The following is a 12,771-nucleotide window of genomic DNA, read 5'->3' as shown; positions in this document are numbered from 1 at the left end:
ATTTTCCTACATTTTCTCTTCTATTTTCTTTAATAAACATTTTATATTTTCATCTTTCTCCTCAAAATTCCAATGTCTCTTTCTTCATTCTCACTGTTAATGGAGTATTAAAGCAATGACACCAGAACTTTACCAAGCTCTCCTTTTCACATCTGCCCACCACCTTGTAGGTGCGCCCTCCTTTTCCTGTTGCTGTGGATAACTCGTCCTTAGTCAAGCCCAATCCCTCAACCAGCATCTAGATACTATCCCTCTCATCTTAATAGAACAGTGCTTCAGTTATTTCCTTTTTTCTCTTCTAAGTCATCCATTTTTGTATTTTCATTAATTTATTTTCACCACTATGCAAATATGCTGTTATTTCTCCAATTTTTAAACATTTTCTCTTTTTCCTTTGAGGCAGGTGTTGCTTTTTCACCCAGGCTGGAGTGCAGTGGTGCAATCTCGGCTCACTGCAACCTCCGCCTCCCAGGTTTATGTGATTCTCCTGCCTCAGCCTCCCGAGTAGCTGGAATCACAGGCATGTGCCACCAAGCCCGGCTAATTTTTGTATTTTTAGTAGAAATGAGGTTTCGTCATGTTGGCCAGGCTGGTCTCAAATTCCTGACCTCAGGTGATCCACCTGTCTTGGCGTCCCAAAGTGCTGGGATTACAGGTGTAAGCCACTGCGCCCAGCCAAAAATTTTCTTTCTTTAGCTGTGTGTTTCCATCCAGCTAGAAGTCTATTTGTTTCCTTCCCCAAGTAAAATTCCTTGAACTAGATGTTGATCCTCACTATTTCCAACTTCTCTCCTGCATAGCTTTCTTGAATCCACTCCTGTCAGGATTTTACACCTACTGCTCCACAAAAATTTTTCTTCTCAAGGTCCCCAAACTTCCGTGATTTTCAATCAAAGTCCATGTGTTAGTCCTCATCTTACTTAACCCATCAGTGGCATTTAATACTGTTTTTCACTCTCATCTATAGAATACTCTTTTTGTTTGGCTCCCTGGACGTAGCACTCATGAGTTTCTTCTTATTTTCTTAATGTCTCAGTCTCTTCACGGGTTCTTAATCAGCTCCTTGGCCTCCAAATGTGGGTATGCCCTATGGTTCAGTCCTTGGGCCTCTTCGTTTTTCCTCCTACACTCACTTCATAGATGATCTCAGTGCTAGCTGTGGAACAGGTGGCCAGCTAACTGCTAAAGACCAGTACTTCCCTTACCTAGTGTAGAATGGTTGCTTGGGAAAAAAAATACTGCTCAGCCAGATACTATATTTCCAAGTTCTTCTCACATCTAAATGTGACCACTAGTCTACTTCTTGCCAATGGTGTATGAACAGAAGTGATCTGTACTCCCCCAAACTTCCTATGTGCATCATTTCTTTGTCCTCCATACCAGCAGAGTAAAGATGCCAATTGGCAAGCCTCTGTTAGCCTAGATTCCTGAATGACCTTGTGGAGCAGAACCCCTCCTAGAAATCAATTGTTTTTTGCTATTGTGAATTGGACTTTAACTGAGTGAGAGATTTCTATTCATTTCAGTCACTAGGGTTTGGGGCTTGAATTTCAGCTCCTTCATTTAGGGGCTGAGTTTCTCTGTAATAGCACAGTATTTTCATAACTATTAATAATATGCCAATTGATTGGTTGATGATCCAGAGATTTATGTATCCATTCTGATCCTCTCTCCTAAACTCCAAAGCTGAATATTCAATTGCTTTTCACATTTCCACTTAGAGGTGGGACAGGTACCTTAAATTTACCATCTCCAAAATTCCTGACAAATATCTCCCTCACCTACCTCTTCCACAACCTTCCCTGTCTCTGTTAAAAGCAACTCCATTCTTCTAGTCCTCAGAGCAAAATGGCCTACTGTTAACTTAAAAGTTTCCTCTCTTTCTCTCACCCTCCAAATCTGATCTTTTAGTAATAATCTGAGACCTACCTTCAAATATATATTCAGAATTCAAACATCTCTAGAATCTGACCACTTCTTATAACTCCTACTGTCACCAAATTGAGTCGAAGTAGCATCATCCCTTGCCTGGATTATTCTAGAAGCCTTCTACCTTTGTCTCTGCTTTCCTCTTTGCTCCCATAAAGTCTATTCTCAATGCAAGAACTGAAGAAACCCGTTAAAATAAAAGTCAGATAATCTCACTTGATTCTGCCCAGACCTTCCAAAGATTTCCCATCTTAGTGTAAATACTGATGTCCTTGCCAGGGCCTCCAGGACCCTATGTGCTAAGGCCTCTGTTCCTTCCCTAATTCCCAAAACCTTTGATATTTATTTCTCTTGTTGCTTCTCACATTCTAAGCACTCTTGTAGCTATGTATGCATGGTGTAGAAGACGAGAAAGAGACTCGTGTTTTAGTATCAATTTTTTCACTTAGACTGAATAGCTTTTGATCAACTTTCTTCACTTTTCTGAGTCCTACATTTCTTATTTCCTAAACTAGGGCACATAATATTGACCACATAGGATTGTTGTTTACTAGTAAGTAAAAGAATACTAGAATCTCTAAATTCATGGTAACATCACAATTATCATCGCTATCATCATCATCACCACCACCATCATCATCATGATCACCATCATCGCCATCACCATCATCACCATCCTTATTACCATCATTGTATTTACCATCATTATTCTGTAGCATAGTGTTTAAGAGTGTAACTTCTGGGGTCAAATTACCTATATTCAAGTCTTGACTAGCTGTGTGACCTTGGGCAAGTTACATAATTTTTCTGTCTTTAGCTTTCTTATTTGTGAAATAGATACCCCAATTTTAGGGTATTATAAATATTTAATGAGATGGTGGATACGGTGTTTGAAAAAGAGCCTATCTCATTGTGTGTACTCAGCAAATATTAGCCACTGCTAATGTTGGAGCTCAAAAACTGATACCTCAAAGTATAGTACTTTGTTCATGCTGAACTGAAGAAGAGGCCCCAAGGTCTCCCTGGTCTTCCTGTTACCCACCATCTCCCCCTAAGTGCAGGATAAAGTTGTTCTGTGAAGTTCCCTTATCTGTCTAAAGTCTGGACTTACCAAAGGGAAAAAACAATTACCTCCAGTCCCTTCTCTGAGTTTTTATTAACTGAACCTATCTTGGAGGAAGAAAGACTGAAGTCTGTCAACTTACCCGGACAGACTTTTGTTACAAACAATTTTCTGCTCTATGAGCTCAACAGACGTTGCCCCAGATCATCGCATGCTCTTCAAGCCCATCAAATTCCTGTAAAAATAATTTACTATCCCCCTAAAATTATCCACACTTTCCTATCTCCCTTTCCCTTAAGAAATATAACAGCATCAGTACCCCATTGGGATATTGGCAAAACACTCTGTGATTCTCCCCATGCTCATGGCAGTAATAAATTTGTAAAGCCTCTTCTCTTATTAATCTGCCTTACTGTGGGTTGGTTTTTCAGCAAAACTACTGAGGGTAAAGAGAAACTTACTTTAGCCCCAACAGTATTACTATATTTCTTCTGTCATGTTCTATAGTTCTTGAGGGCAAGATTCATGTGATCCATCTCTGTATCTCCTGCAGGAATGAATGCTTTGCACATAGTTGATTTTCAGAAAGCTAAAAAATACTTAATTTTTGGTTGTACAAATAAAAAAATGAATCGACGGATGAATAGATGAATGGATGGATGAAAAACATAAGTAAAGATAGGTAAGGCATAATGTAATACCCACTAAGTATTAAGCTAATGTTGTCCCTTTTAGATGTTTTCAAGTTTTAAGGCTGATAGTAGAACAATATGAGCTCAGGGACTACAGGGAGTATGGAGATTCAGAGGTATACTCACTAGATTTTCTTCCCCATAAAGAAATTACTAAGAAACCACAGAAACAGTCCTCTGTGAACAATCTGGACCTCATTCAGATTGGAAGCAGCTGATGAGATTTTATGAGGTAAACTCTTGTTAGTTAAGATCTACACAAACATGTTTTTTAGAGTGAACTTTGGTTGGATGAATGGAAACTCAAAAAGCTTTGGGAAATTACTAAAGTTCATAGAGCAGTGGGAAGTGGAGAAAGGTGCTTGAGTGAAGACTGGCATTCTTTGAAGATAGGCATTTTTGACTCTGTTTTCTCTATTTCCAAGACTGGAAATGATCAGATTTCTATTTCCAGTATGTTAGCAGTTAAGTAAATTGTAGAATAGTAAACAAAATATACATTTGCAAAGGTATCCCTTATTTTCCACTCCTATTTCTAGAAACATCTTTGCTATGATCCCTTGAAGCACTCTCATTTATTGGGTCCCCAAAGGTACAAAGAGGCTTAGTTGCAGGTACCTAGCAACTATATATACTCTACAAATATTTGTTGAATTGATGAGTGAGTGTGCCTTATATGTAACAACAGGATTCTATTTAGAAGTTCCTATGGGAACTGTAAAAGTCACTTACTGTCCCTCTAAAACCATCCATATTTTCATATCTCTCTTTCCCCTAAGAAGTAGAGTATATAAGCATCAGTGCCCAAGACAGACTTCAGTTTTTCTCCCTGCAAGATCAGTTCAATTTTTGCTTTCTGACTGCATTGCATGCCAGAGTTCAGATGATATACGACAGAGTTGAAAGGACAGTGAGTCTCTCTTCCCACATGTGACAACACAGTATCTGGAGCAGGATGAGCCAGGATGTAGGTGTGTGTCCATTCTACCCAGATGTTTTAGATTAATATTTTAAATTTTTAAAACCTTTTATAAAGAAACAGAAAGTTACTTGTCCCCAAGTCCCTTATTTTATCGAGGAAAACCAAAGCCCTGGAAAACTTGCTGGTTGGACATCTGAAAACTGACTCTTAGCTTAAATATATTAGGAGGATTCAATATTAAAAGTACCACTGTTAGCTGGATGTGGTGGTGTGCCTGTAGTCCCAGCTACTTAGGAGGCTGAGAAGGGAGGATCACTTGAGTCCAGGAATTATTAGGAGTTTGAGGCCAGCCTGGGCAACACAGTGAGACTCCATCTCTACAAAACCAAACAACAACAAAAAAGTACCACGATTATTTAAAAGCTTGAATTTGCAGAAAGTACCTTTTCATAAAGCAAAGCATTTCTCTGCTGAAACAAATATATTTGGCCAAAAAGAAAGAGAGAAAAGCATTAATTCTGTGGGCATCGGTAAAATGTTCACACCACTGCATGACTGCTCTCTAGGAAGAAGTCCTTAGATTTTTTGCTGAGAATTAAGTCTCTTAAAAAAAGAAAGTAGTTTAAACATTGAGAACTTTCAAATATAATAATAAAATAACCAAATCAACAATATTATGAGTGTCAACTTTTTATAGGCAAAGATTCTCAATTGACATATTACACAACTAATGGCTGGTGGTTGTGCAGCGTAGATTTTAAAGAAAGGGGAATATAAAATACGAATATTATAAAAATGTGCAAAGAATAGTATGACATATTAGTATCTAACTATTATTAGTAACTATTGTGACTATTACACTGGTATCTGAGGATGGAGCCGTTGCCCGGTCTCTGTCTCTTGATTGAGCATACATTGCTCCTGCATACTAGCTTCTAAGGGAGGTGCTAACCTCTGGCGCCGCACTGTGGTGCAGAAGAGCTACTGCCACTAATGAACAGTTCCCTTCCTCTCTGTCAGCCTCCACTCTACATCTGAAAAAGGCAGATAGCACATTAAACCTTTTGGAGTTGTGAAGAATATGTTTGCTGGCATGCAGAGACCTCTGCCTGCTCCTTCATACAGAAGTTCCTGAGGTTTCAACATTCTACAACTCTTCAGTAAGCTCTAAGCTCTGTATGGCAAGAGACACAAAGTTAAACTTCAGTTCCTCCTGAAGTTTCCAGTGCAGGAGCGGGGGATTTAAGATCAGTCCTGGGTTAGGTCAGGATCCTAATCTCCCCTGCACAGCTCACAGTTTTATATTTTAAGGTGCATGTCCTCTTAAGCTAACTCAGCCTTATCTTACTAGTTTCTTTCCCTTGTACCAGAAAGTATTCCAAAATCCTTTGTGATTCCTAGTGATGCCAGATCTACTGTCTTGCTTGATGGCTGTATAATTCAGGAGAGTTATTCCTATTAAAGTACTCCATTAAATACAGTAATATGCTAATGGACCACTCTTGAGCAAAGTGCAGACAAAAGTATGCATTTGCCTTAGAAGATTCATAAATTCCTAGTAAATATTTCTATGCTATGTGAAAGTCAATCTCAAATCAGGTAACTACAATTTCTAAAAATATTTAGAAATCTTGTAATGTGATTAAATTCGCACATCATTTGGGTAGAAGGGGGAAAAAAGACATGAGAGATGCCAAAATGTGAACCAGGGATCACTGGAGGAAAACGTTTCACGTGAAACTAGGAGAATTCATGTCCATCCTGCAACTTATCTAACTGTGAGAAAGGCCTGCAGCTCAGATCCGTAGTGTGTGAGAGCTGTTGATTTCACCGTCAATCATACATTTATTCATCCAATACACATTTAGCGGGTACTCACTGTCTCCGGGTAAAAGAATGAGTTAAACAGACCAATACCTTCACAGAGCTTTTCAGTGGGAGAAAAGCAAAATGATTAAGTGCTGAAAAGTTATGGGAGATCAAAGGGCATAAAAGAAGACCCCCCAATTAGTCCAGAAATTCAGCTACCAGGTAAGACGTCCAAAGGTCGCTAATAAACCACTAAAGGATTTTAAATGTGTACACACGTTTCGCTGCTTGCTTCAGTCATTCCGTGGGTGGTGTTATCACTTTCACAGCTGAGCTCCTAGTCAGAGGGCACTTTGAAGAAATAGCCAGGCCAAGTCGCTTTCAGCATAGGGACATAATTTCACTCTTTTAAAATTTGCTTTAAGGGAAATATGAAAAGAATGTCTTTTTAAACTAATTTCTTCACCTCTCATTTACAAGAATAAATAAAATGACTTTTTTTTTCAAATGTAAAAAAAAAATGGATAGCCTTTAACTGCAGTAGCATAGATGTATAAAGTTAAAGTGATACCACATAGGGTTTATGGGCAGTGAGGGCCCGGAAACAGATTTGTCATTCATTTTCTTGTTCATGATGCACAATCATTCTTAAAAGTGTTGTATGACAAACTCCTAGAAATTATCGTCTAAATGTGCCCTCTCCCTATTACTATGTCACTAAGTTTGTAGAACTGCCTGATTCACTTACTGAAACTTTATCCTGCTATAACTTTTTTGAACAATCCCTGAAATATTCTCCACTGCTTGTTTTAAAGTAGCTGAGAATATAGCCTGCTGTTTATGGGCAACTAGTCATGGGGTAGTCCTGGGTGTGAATTCCTTCCAGACACTTACTTAATATGTAAACTTGATTAAGTCTATTTGTTTATTTTTACACATTTTACACTATATTTCTTCACTTATAAAATGGGTAAAAAATATCTGCCTCTTTGGCTTTGTATGATTAACAAAAAAATGCAAGTAAAGTGCCTTGTATTGAGCTTCCCATGTAGAGATAGATAATCGAAAAATTTAAAAAGCTCTTATTTGCTGCCTTTTCACAGGGGTATGTTAAGCACATACCTTTAATGAAAGTTTCCAGTGAAAGGAGAAGGGGAGGCTGAGTTTTGGCTGCCCAGTGATTCTTCTTAAGATAATATCTTTAGTTTCAATTCTGTAGCACTTTTGAAAAACTGATGCTTTGTGAAATATCAAATGAAGTAGTGCTCTGTAACATCTCTCAGAATTCTTCTCTCTTTTTAGCCTGGACCTGTCCCTCCATTACTTCGAAGGCCCAAAGAGGACTGTTCCTTATTTTCTTCTATGCAGGTGGAGGATTTATTTTTCTTGCACCCTCTGCTGACATCTCACTGATTTTCTGTGTTAGAACTTTGAAAAAAAAAAAAACTGCTTTGAAGGTCCAACTGCCTGGTGTTTGTTTAATAGTAGAAGCCACGTGTTTTGACACATCAAAGATTAAGAAAAGAGGATTTTATTTCATAAATATCAAAGGGAAAACTTTCAGTTAATTGAATGGCAACTAGTCCCTTTTGTGCTCATTTCGGTTTCTGGCGATAAAGATGCTCAAACAGTGAGATCGCAACCAGTGAAGAAGGCTGAGCTCTGAAGGACAGGAAAGGTTGGCTCTGCATGAGAAAGCCCTTCTAGATCCAGAAGGAGAATCACGCTTCCTTTCTTTTCCTGACCACAGCCTGTCCTGTAATTAGCGGAGCAAGTCAATCTGAGCGAGGCAAATCACTGGTTTTCCATGAAATAATTATATTTCTTATGCTCTTGGACATGTACACCTCTAAGCCTAAAAGCAGAGAAAGATGTTTTGGTTTTACGTGAGCTGGGGGAGGGAGAAGAAAAGTGGCAGCGACAGTGTGGCAAACGGGTGAAAGGAGCACGATGTGGCAGAGGAGAGAACAGGATTCTGATTCCGTGGGGGCGTGGGAACACTGAGTTCCGCGCAGGGAGTTTCCCTGTGCAGAGCACCTTGTGCGCGAGTTGATAACTCTCGGAAAGGAAACAAAATTTAGCTTTCCTAAACTTTCTGTACGTCCAGGGAACCCCCTGCCTTGTCTTGGCCTCCGCAGCGCCGGGCTGGGGTGACAGCACTCCTCTACCCGCCCGGGCTTCTCCTCCGGACCGCGAGCCTGTGGCGCCTCCCCGCGCGCCCAGCGCACCGGGGCGTCCCCTTGCAGGAGCCTGCGGGGGCGGGGGAGGAGGGAAGGGCGCGACGCGTGGGTCGCGCCGGTCCCTTCACTGGATGGACGTCCGACGCTGCCTCCGGGGCGGAGACAGCTCCGGCCACCATGCTCCCGATGCGGCGATTCCACCCACAGTTCGCCGGCTCTGGGGGTGGCGGGTCTTGGCGCGCGGTGCCTGCGCGAACGGAGGGCAGCCATCGCCCCCGCGGTCACTGGGGCCCCGCGTTCCCTGCGGGCTCGAGCAGGTGCGCGGTGTGCCGGCCAGGTCCCCTTGTCCTCCTGCCCCGCGGCTTGGGCGCCGCGCCCGCCCCGCCCCCGCCCGCGGGCCGCCCTGGGCAGGGCCTGCAGCTGCGGCTGGAGAGCGGCGCACGGGCATGAGCCGGCGGCCGGCGGAGGAGGGCGGCTGAGGGCTGCTGAGGGTCCGCGCAGTGGCCTCTCGTCGCCCTGCACGTGCCTCGCCAGGCAGTGCGCCTGCTCGCAGCGAGGACCTAGCCCTCTGATTGCAGAGACCCGGTCCCGCAGCAGCGGCGGGTGGCTCTCGCTGCCCTGCTCTGCACGCGGCAGGGCGGAGCGGGCTGCGCAGCCCGCGCGCGATGCGTTGAGCGTTCCGAGGGCCAACCGCCGGTCCCCTCGGCGGCAGCCGGCGGCACCCATGGAACCACTGGGCAATTGCAGGAGCCTGCGGGCGCCACCGCCTCAAATGCTGTTGCTGCTGCTCCTGCAGGTGGCGGGGCCCGTGGGCGCCCTGGCAGAGACCTTGTTGAACGCGCCGAGGGCCGTGGGCACCAGTTCCAGCCCGCCCAGCCCTGCGAGCGTGGTGGCTCCCGGGACGACGCTGTTCGAGGAGAGCCGGCTGCCTGTGTTTACCCTGGATTACCCCCACGTGCAGATCCCCTTCGAGATCACCCTTTGGATTCTGCTGGCCTCCCTGGCCAAGATTGGTGAGCGAGCTGGACTCGTGGGGAATGGGAGGGGGCGATCTCGGGGGGACACCTGGAGGGTGACTGGGTCAGCCAGCTGACCTCTAGATAGTGACTGCCTCATCTCGAATCAGGGCAGGGGCGACAGATGGAGCAGCTTCTTCTGGTTGAAAAGGACCCTTGGAAGAGCAGCTTCGCGTTTTGGTTCTTAAGCAAACATTGGCCTTGAAATGGCCCCCAATGTAAATTCTACAAACTTAACGATTGCTGCTTACTTCTGCCGCACGGAACGCCAAGTTTGTTAGCTCTCTGCTTAAGTTGAGTGAGATCTGTTTATTGAAGTGTACCAGTCTCACCTGCAGGGAGAGAGGTGCAGACGAACCGCGGGGCTATTCATAATGTGGTTAAAACCCTGGATGCTACAGGAGAGAGGCGCCTTGGCAGTGACACAGACCCTGCTGAATAATGAGGTGCATGGAAGGGAACCGGGGACACCTGAGTGCTTGCAGCTGCAATAGAAACGCCCTTTCTCCTCCCTCTATTGGGTTGAGGCTGTCACTCTCCAGGAAGCTTTTGCTTCAGGGGTAGCTGAGGCCAGTGAGGTGAGATGCATATTTTAAAATAGTTAACTCTGGGCCCAGGACAATGGCCCAGGCTGTAATCCCAGCACATTGGGAGGCCCAGACGTGAGGATTCCTTAAGGCCAGGAGTTCGAGATCATCATGGGCAACATAGTAAGACCAAACAGTACAAAAATAAAAAATCGGCTGGGCGCAGTGACTCACGCCTGTAATCCCAGCACTTTGGGAGGCTGAGGCGGGTGGATCAAGAGGATCACTGGTCAACATGGTGAAACCCCATCTCTACTAAAAATACAAAAAAATTAGCCGGGCGTTGTGGTGGGCGCCTGTAATCCCAGCTACTCAGGAGGCTGAGGGAGGGAATTGCTTGAACCCAGGAGGCGGAGGTTGCATTGAGCCGAGATCGCCACTGCACTCCAGCCTGGGCCACAGAGAGATACCTTGTCTCAGGAAAAAAAAAAAAAAAAAAAAAAAAAAAATTACCCACTTTGGCACTACCTTTAACTCTCATTTTGAAAGCAGAAACCTCAGAATATATTTTCTCATCTTCATTACCCATGCCCCAGAAACTTATGTTATGAGCATGGTGCTTTATATTATTTTTACTTTATATTTTAAAGACTTTATAAAAATCCTGAAATATATTAACTACTGTTATAATGATTCGAATAAGTTGTTAGGTCCAAAGAATGTATGCATTACATGTGTTTTACATCTTTACCCTGTGAGATGAGGCAGATTTCCATAAAGAATGAAAAGATGCGTTGTCTGCCTTCTCAGGGAGCTTATTGATGAGTGGAGAGAGGCGTACACACTATGTGATTATTGCCTAGGACAGTGCTGAGTAGGGTGACAAACTCAGAAAAGATAGTATGCCATTGCAGGGAAGCAGAGAACACTTCCTGTGCAGAGCAAACATTTAAACTGGATTTTCCAGGATGACCAGGATCTGGTCAGTTAGAGAGAAAAGGGAGCAACATTCCAGAGAGGAATGAACAAAGACATAAATTGGGAGAGGAGTGCAAAGCAGGTAGAAGGGATGGTTTACAGGAGGGTGGAAGTTGTGGTAGGTAAACCGGAAGCAAATCTTCATGCCAGATAAGATTAATCAGATTCTATTAGTGGTGACTAAGAGAGACACATATTATTTAATGACTCTGAAGTCTGTAATTGACTGGCTTTGACGTGGTGCTACTAGTCGAGTGTCTTAATTCCACCGAGAAATGGTATAAGGAGATGGGCTTCCCCATCTATCAACCAGATACGCACATGTTTGTAAATTCATTGCCTCTAATAATAAACTCAGATGCCACAAGCCCGCCCTGTAGGGAGTGGTGTTATTAATACTCCCACTAGTTGAGGTGGAAACTCTGAGTGAATTTGCACCCAGAAGCACACAAAGTGGCAAGCCAGAATGAATGACCTGTTCCCTGTCACTCTCTCTGAGCCTCAAGGCTCCATCACTGGAGGGCTGCTTCTGTGCCTGTTTCCATTACTGCTTCTCTGTTGCCATTTCTATTCCAACTCTCTCCTTTGTTCATCATTCCTGATTGTTTTAATCAGATTAATTACAATAATAACAGCCGCTACGAGGCACTTAAGGGTATTATCTCCAATTTTTACAGTCACCATGCCGGGTAGGTGTTGATTTCCTGGTTTCATATAGGAGAAAATGAAGAAATAGGGAGATTAACTTGGTGGTGGGTGGTGAGCCAGAATTACAGCCAGGTCTGTCTCATTTCTCATCTTTGTGCATTTCCAGAAGGCTTGTTCTTTTGTGAGGATTAAATGAGAATGAATGGGTAACATCTTTAGAATAAAGCTGGGCACACTGTAAGCACTCCATCACTCCATCCATACTGTCATCATTAGTAGCAGTGAGGACAGCAGTGTAATCAGAGTAGCAGTATTTAACTGTACAGTTTCTGGCACTACAGAACCTTTTCCACTGTTCACTGTCCTGGGCTGCCTCCTGTCTCTCTTTACTTCTGTTTTGGCCTCAGCCTTCCACAAGTGTTCTTACTCTGTGGGCTACCTTCCTGCACTTACTCTCTTGCTGTCCTGTTCCATTCATTTTATTGGACCATCTCACTTTCATTGTGTGGTATTTTGTTAAAGGCATTCATGCTTGCTTGCATAACAAGTGTATTTGTCTCTCCACTAGCATCTTTTTAGCCCAGATATGTTTATATTCCCTGGGCCCCCTCTGTTCTAGTTGCCAGTTTCTGCTTTCCCCTGCATTGTGCTTGGCTGTGGAAATCATCACGTACTGCACCTCCTGTCCTCCCCCAAATTTGGAACGTCTCTGGCTACTACTTTATCTTTCCTTTCTGCCTTTGAGTGTCACAGAGATGATAATTTCCACCCAGAGAGTGGTCTGAACAGCCAAATGGAGACTGCCATGGGTAGAGTGAAGGGTATATTTCTCGGGACAGAAAGTGGAGTTTTAGAGTCCAAAATGCTGGTGCCTGGGGTATTTTCTCTAGATTCTCCTGCATAGGGCCCAGCCTCGTCCTGCAGCTTCCCCTGTGTTCCTAGAGGAGCCAGGAAATGCCCAGAAATCCACGCCCCTCCTCTTGCTCCCAGGGTCCTGAACTTTCTGT

General features: G+C 43.6%; 1 protein-coding gene across 1 annotated transcript in view; it reads left to right on the top strand.

Moving 5' to 3' along the window:
• Positions 1-9,029: 9,029 nt before the first annotated feature.
• Positions 9,030-12,771, top strand: part of SLC9A2 (solute carrier family 9 member A2) — a 93,300-nt gene continuing 89,558 nt past the window's right edge. The window contains exon 1 of the mRNA XM_003274881.3: positions 9,030-9,608. Coding sequence (XP_003274929.1) covers positions 9,320-9,608 — 289 coding nt within the window. The 5' untranslated portion in view covers positions 9,030-9,319. The remainder of the gene's footprint in view (positions 9,609-12,771) is intronic.

This window comes from Nomascus leucogenys, chromosome 14, assembly GCF_006542625.1.
Source record: "Nomascus leucogenys isolate Asia chromosome 14, Asia_NLE_v1, whole genome shotgun sequence".
NCBI lineage: Eukaryota > Metazoa > Chordata > Mammalia > Primates > Hylobatidae > Nomascus > Nomascus leucogenys.
Note: the sequence above shows the minus strand (reverse complement) of the source record. Positions and strands in the feature narration are given on the sequence as shown.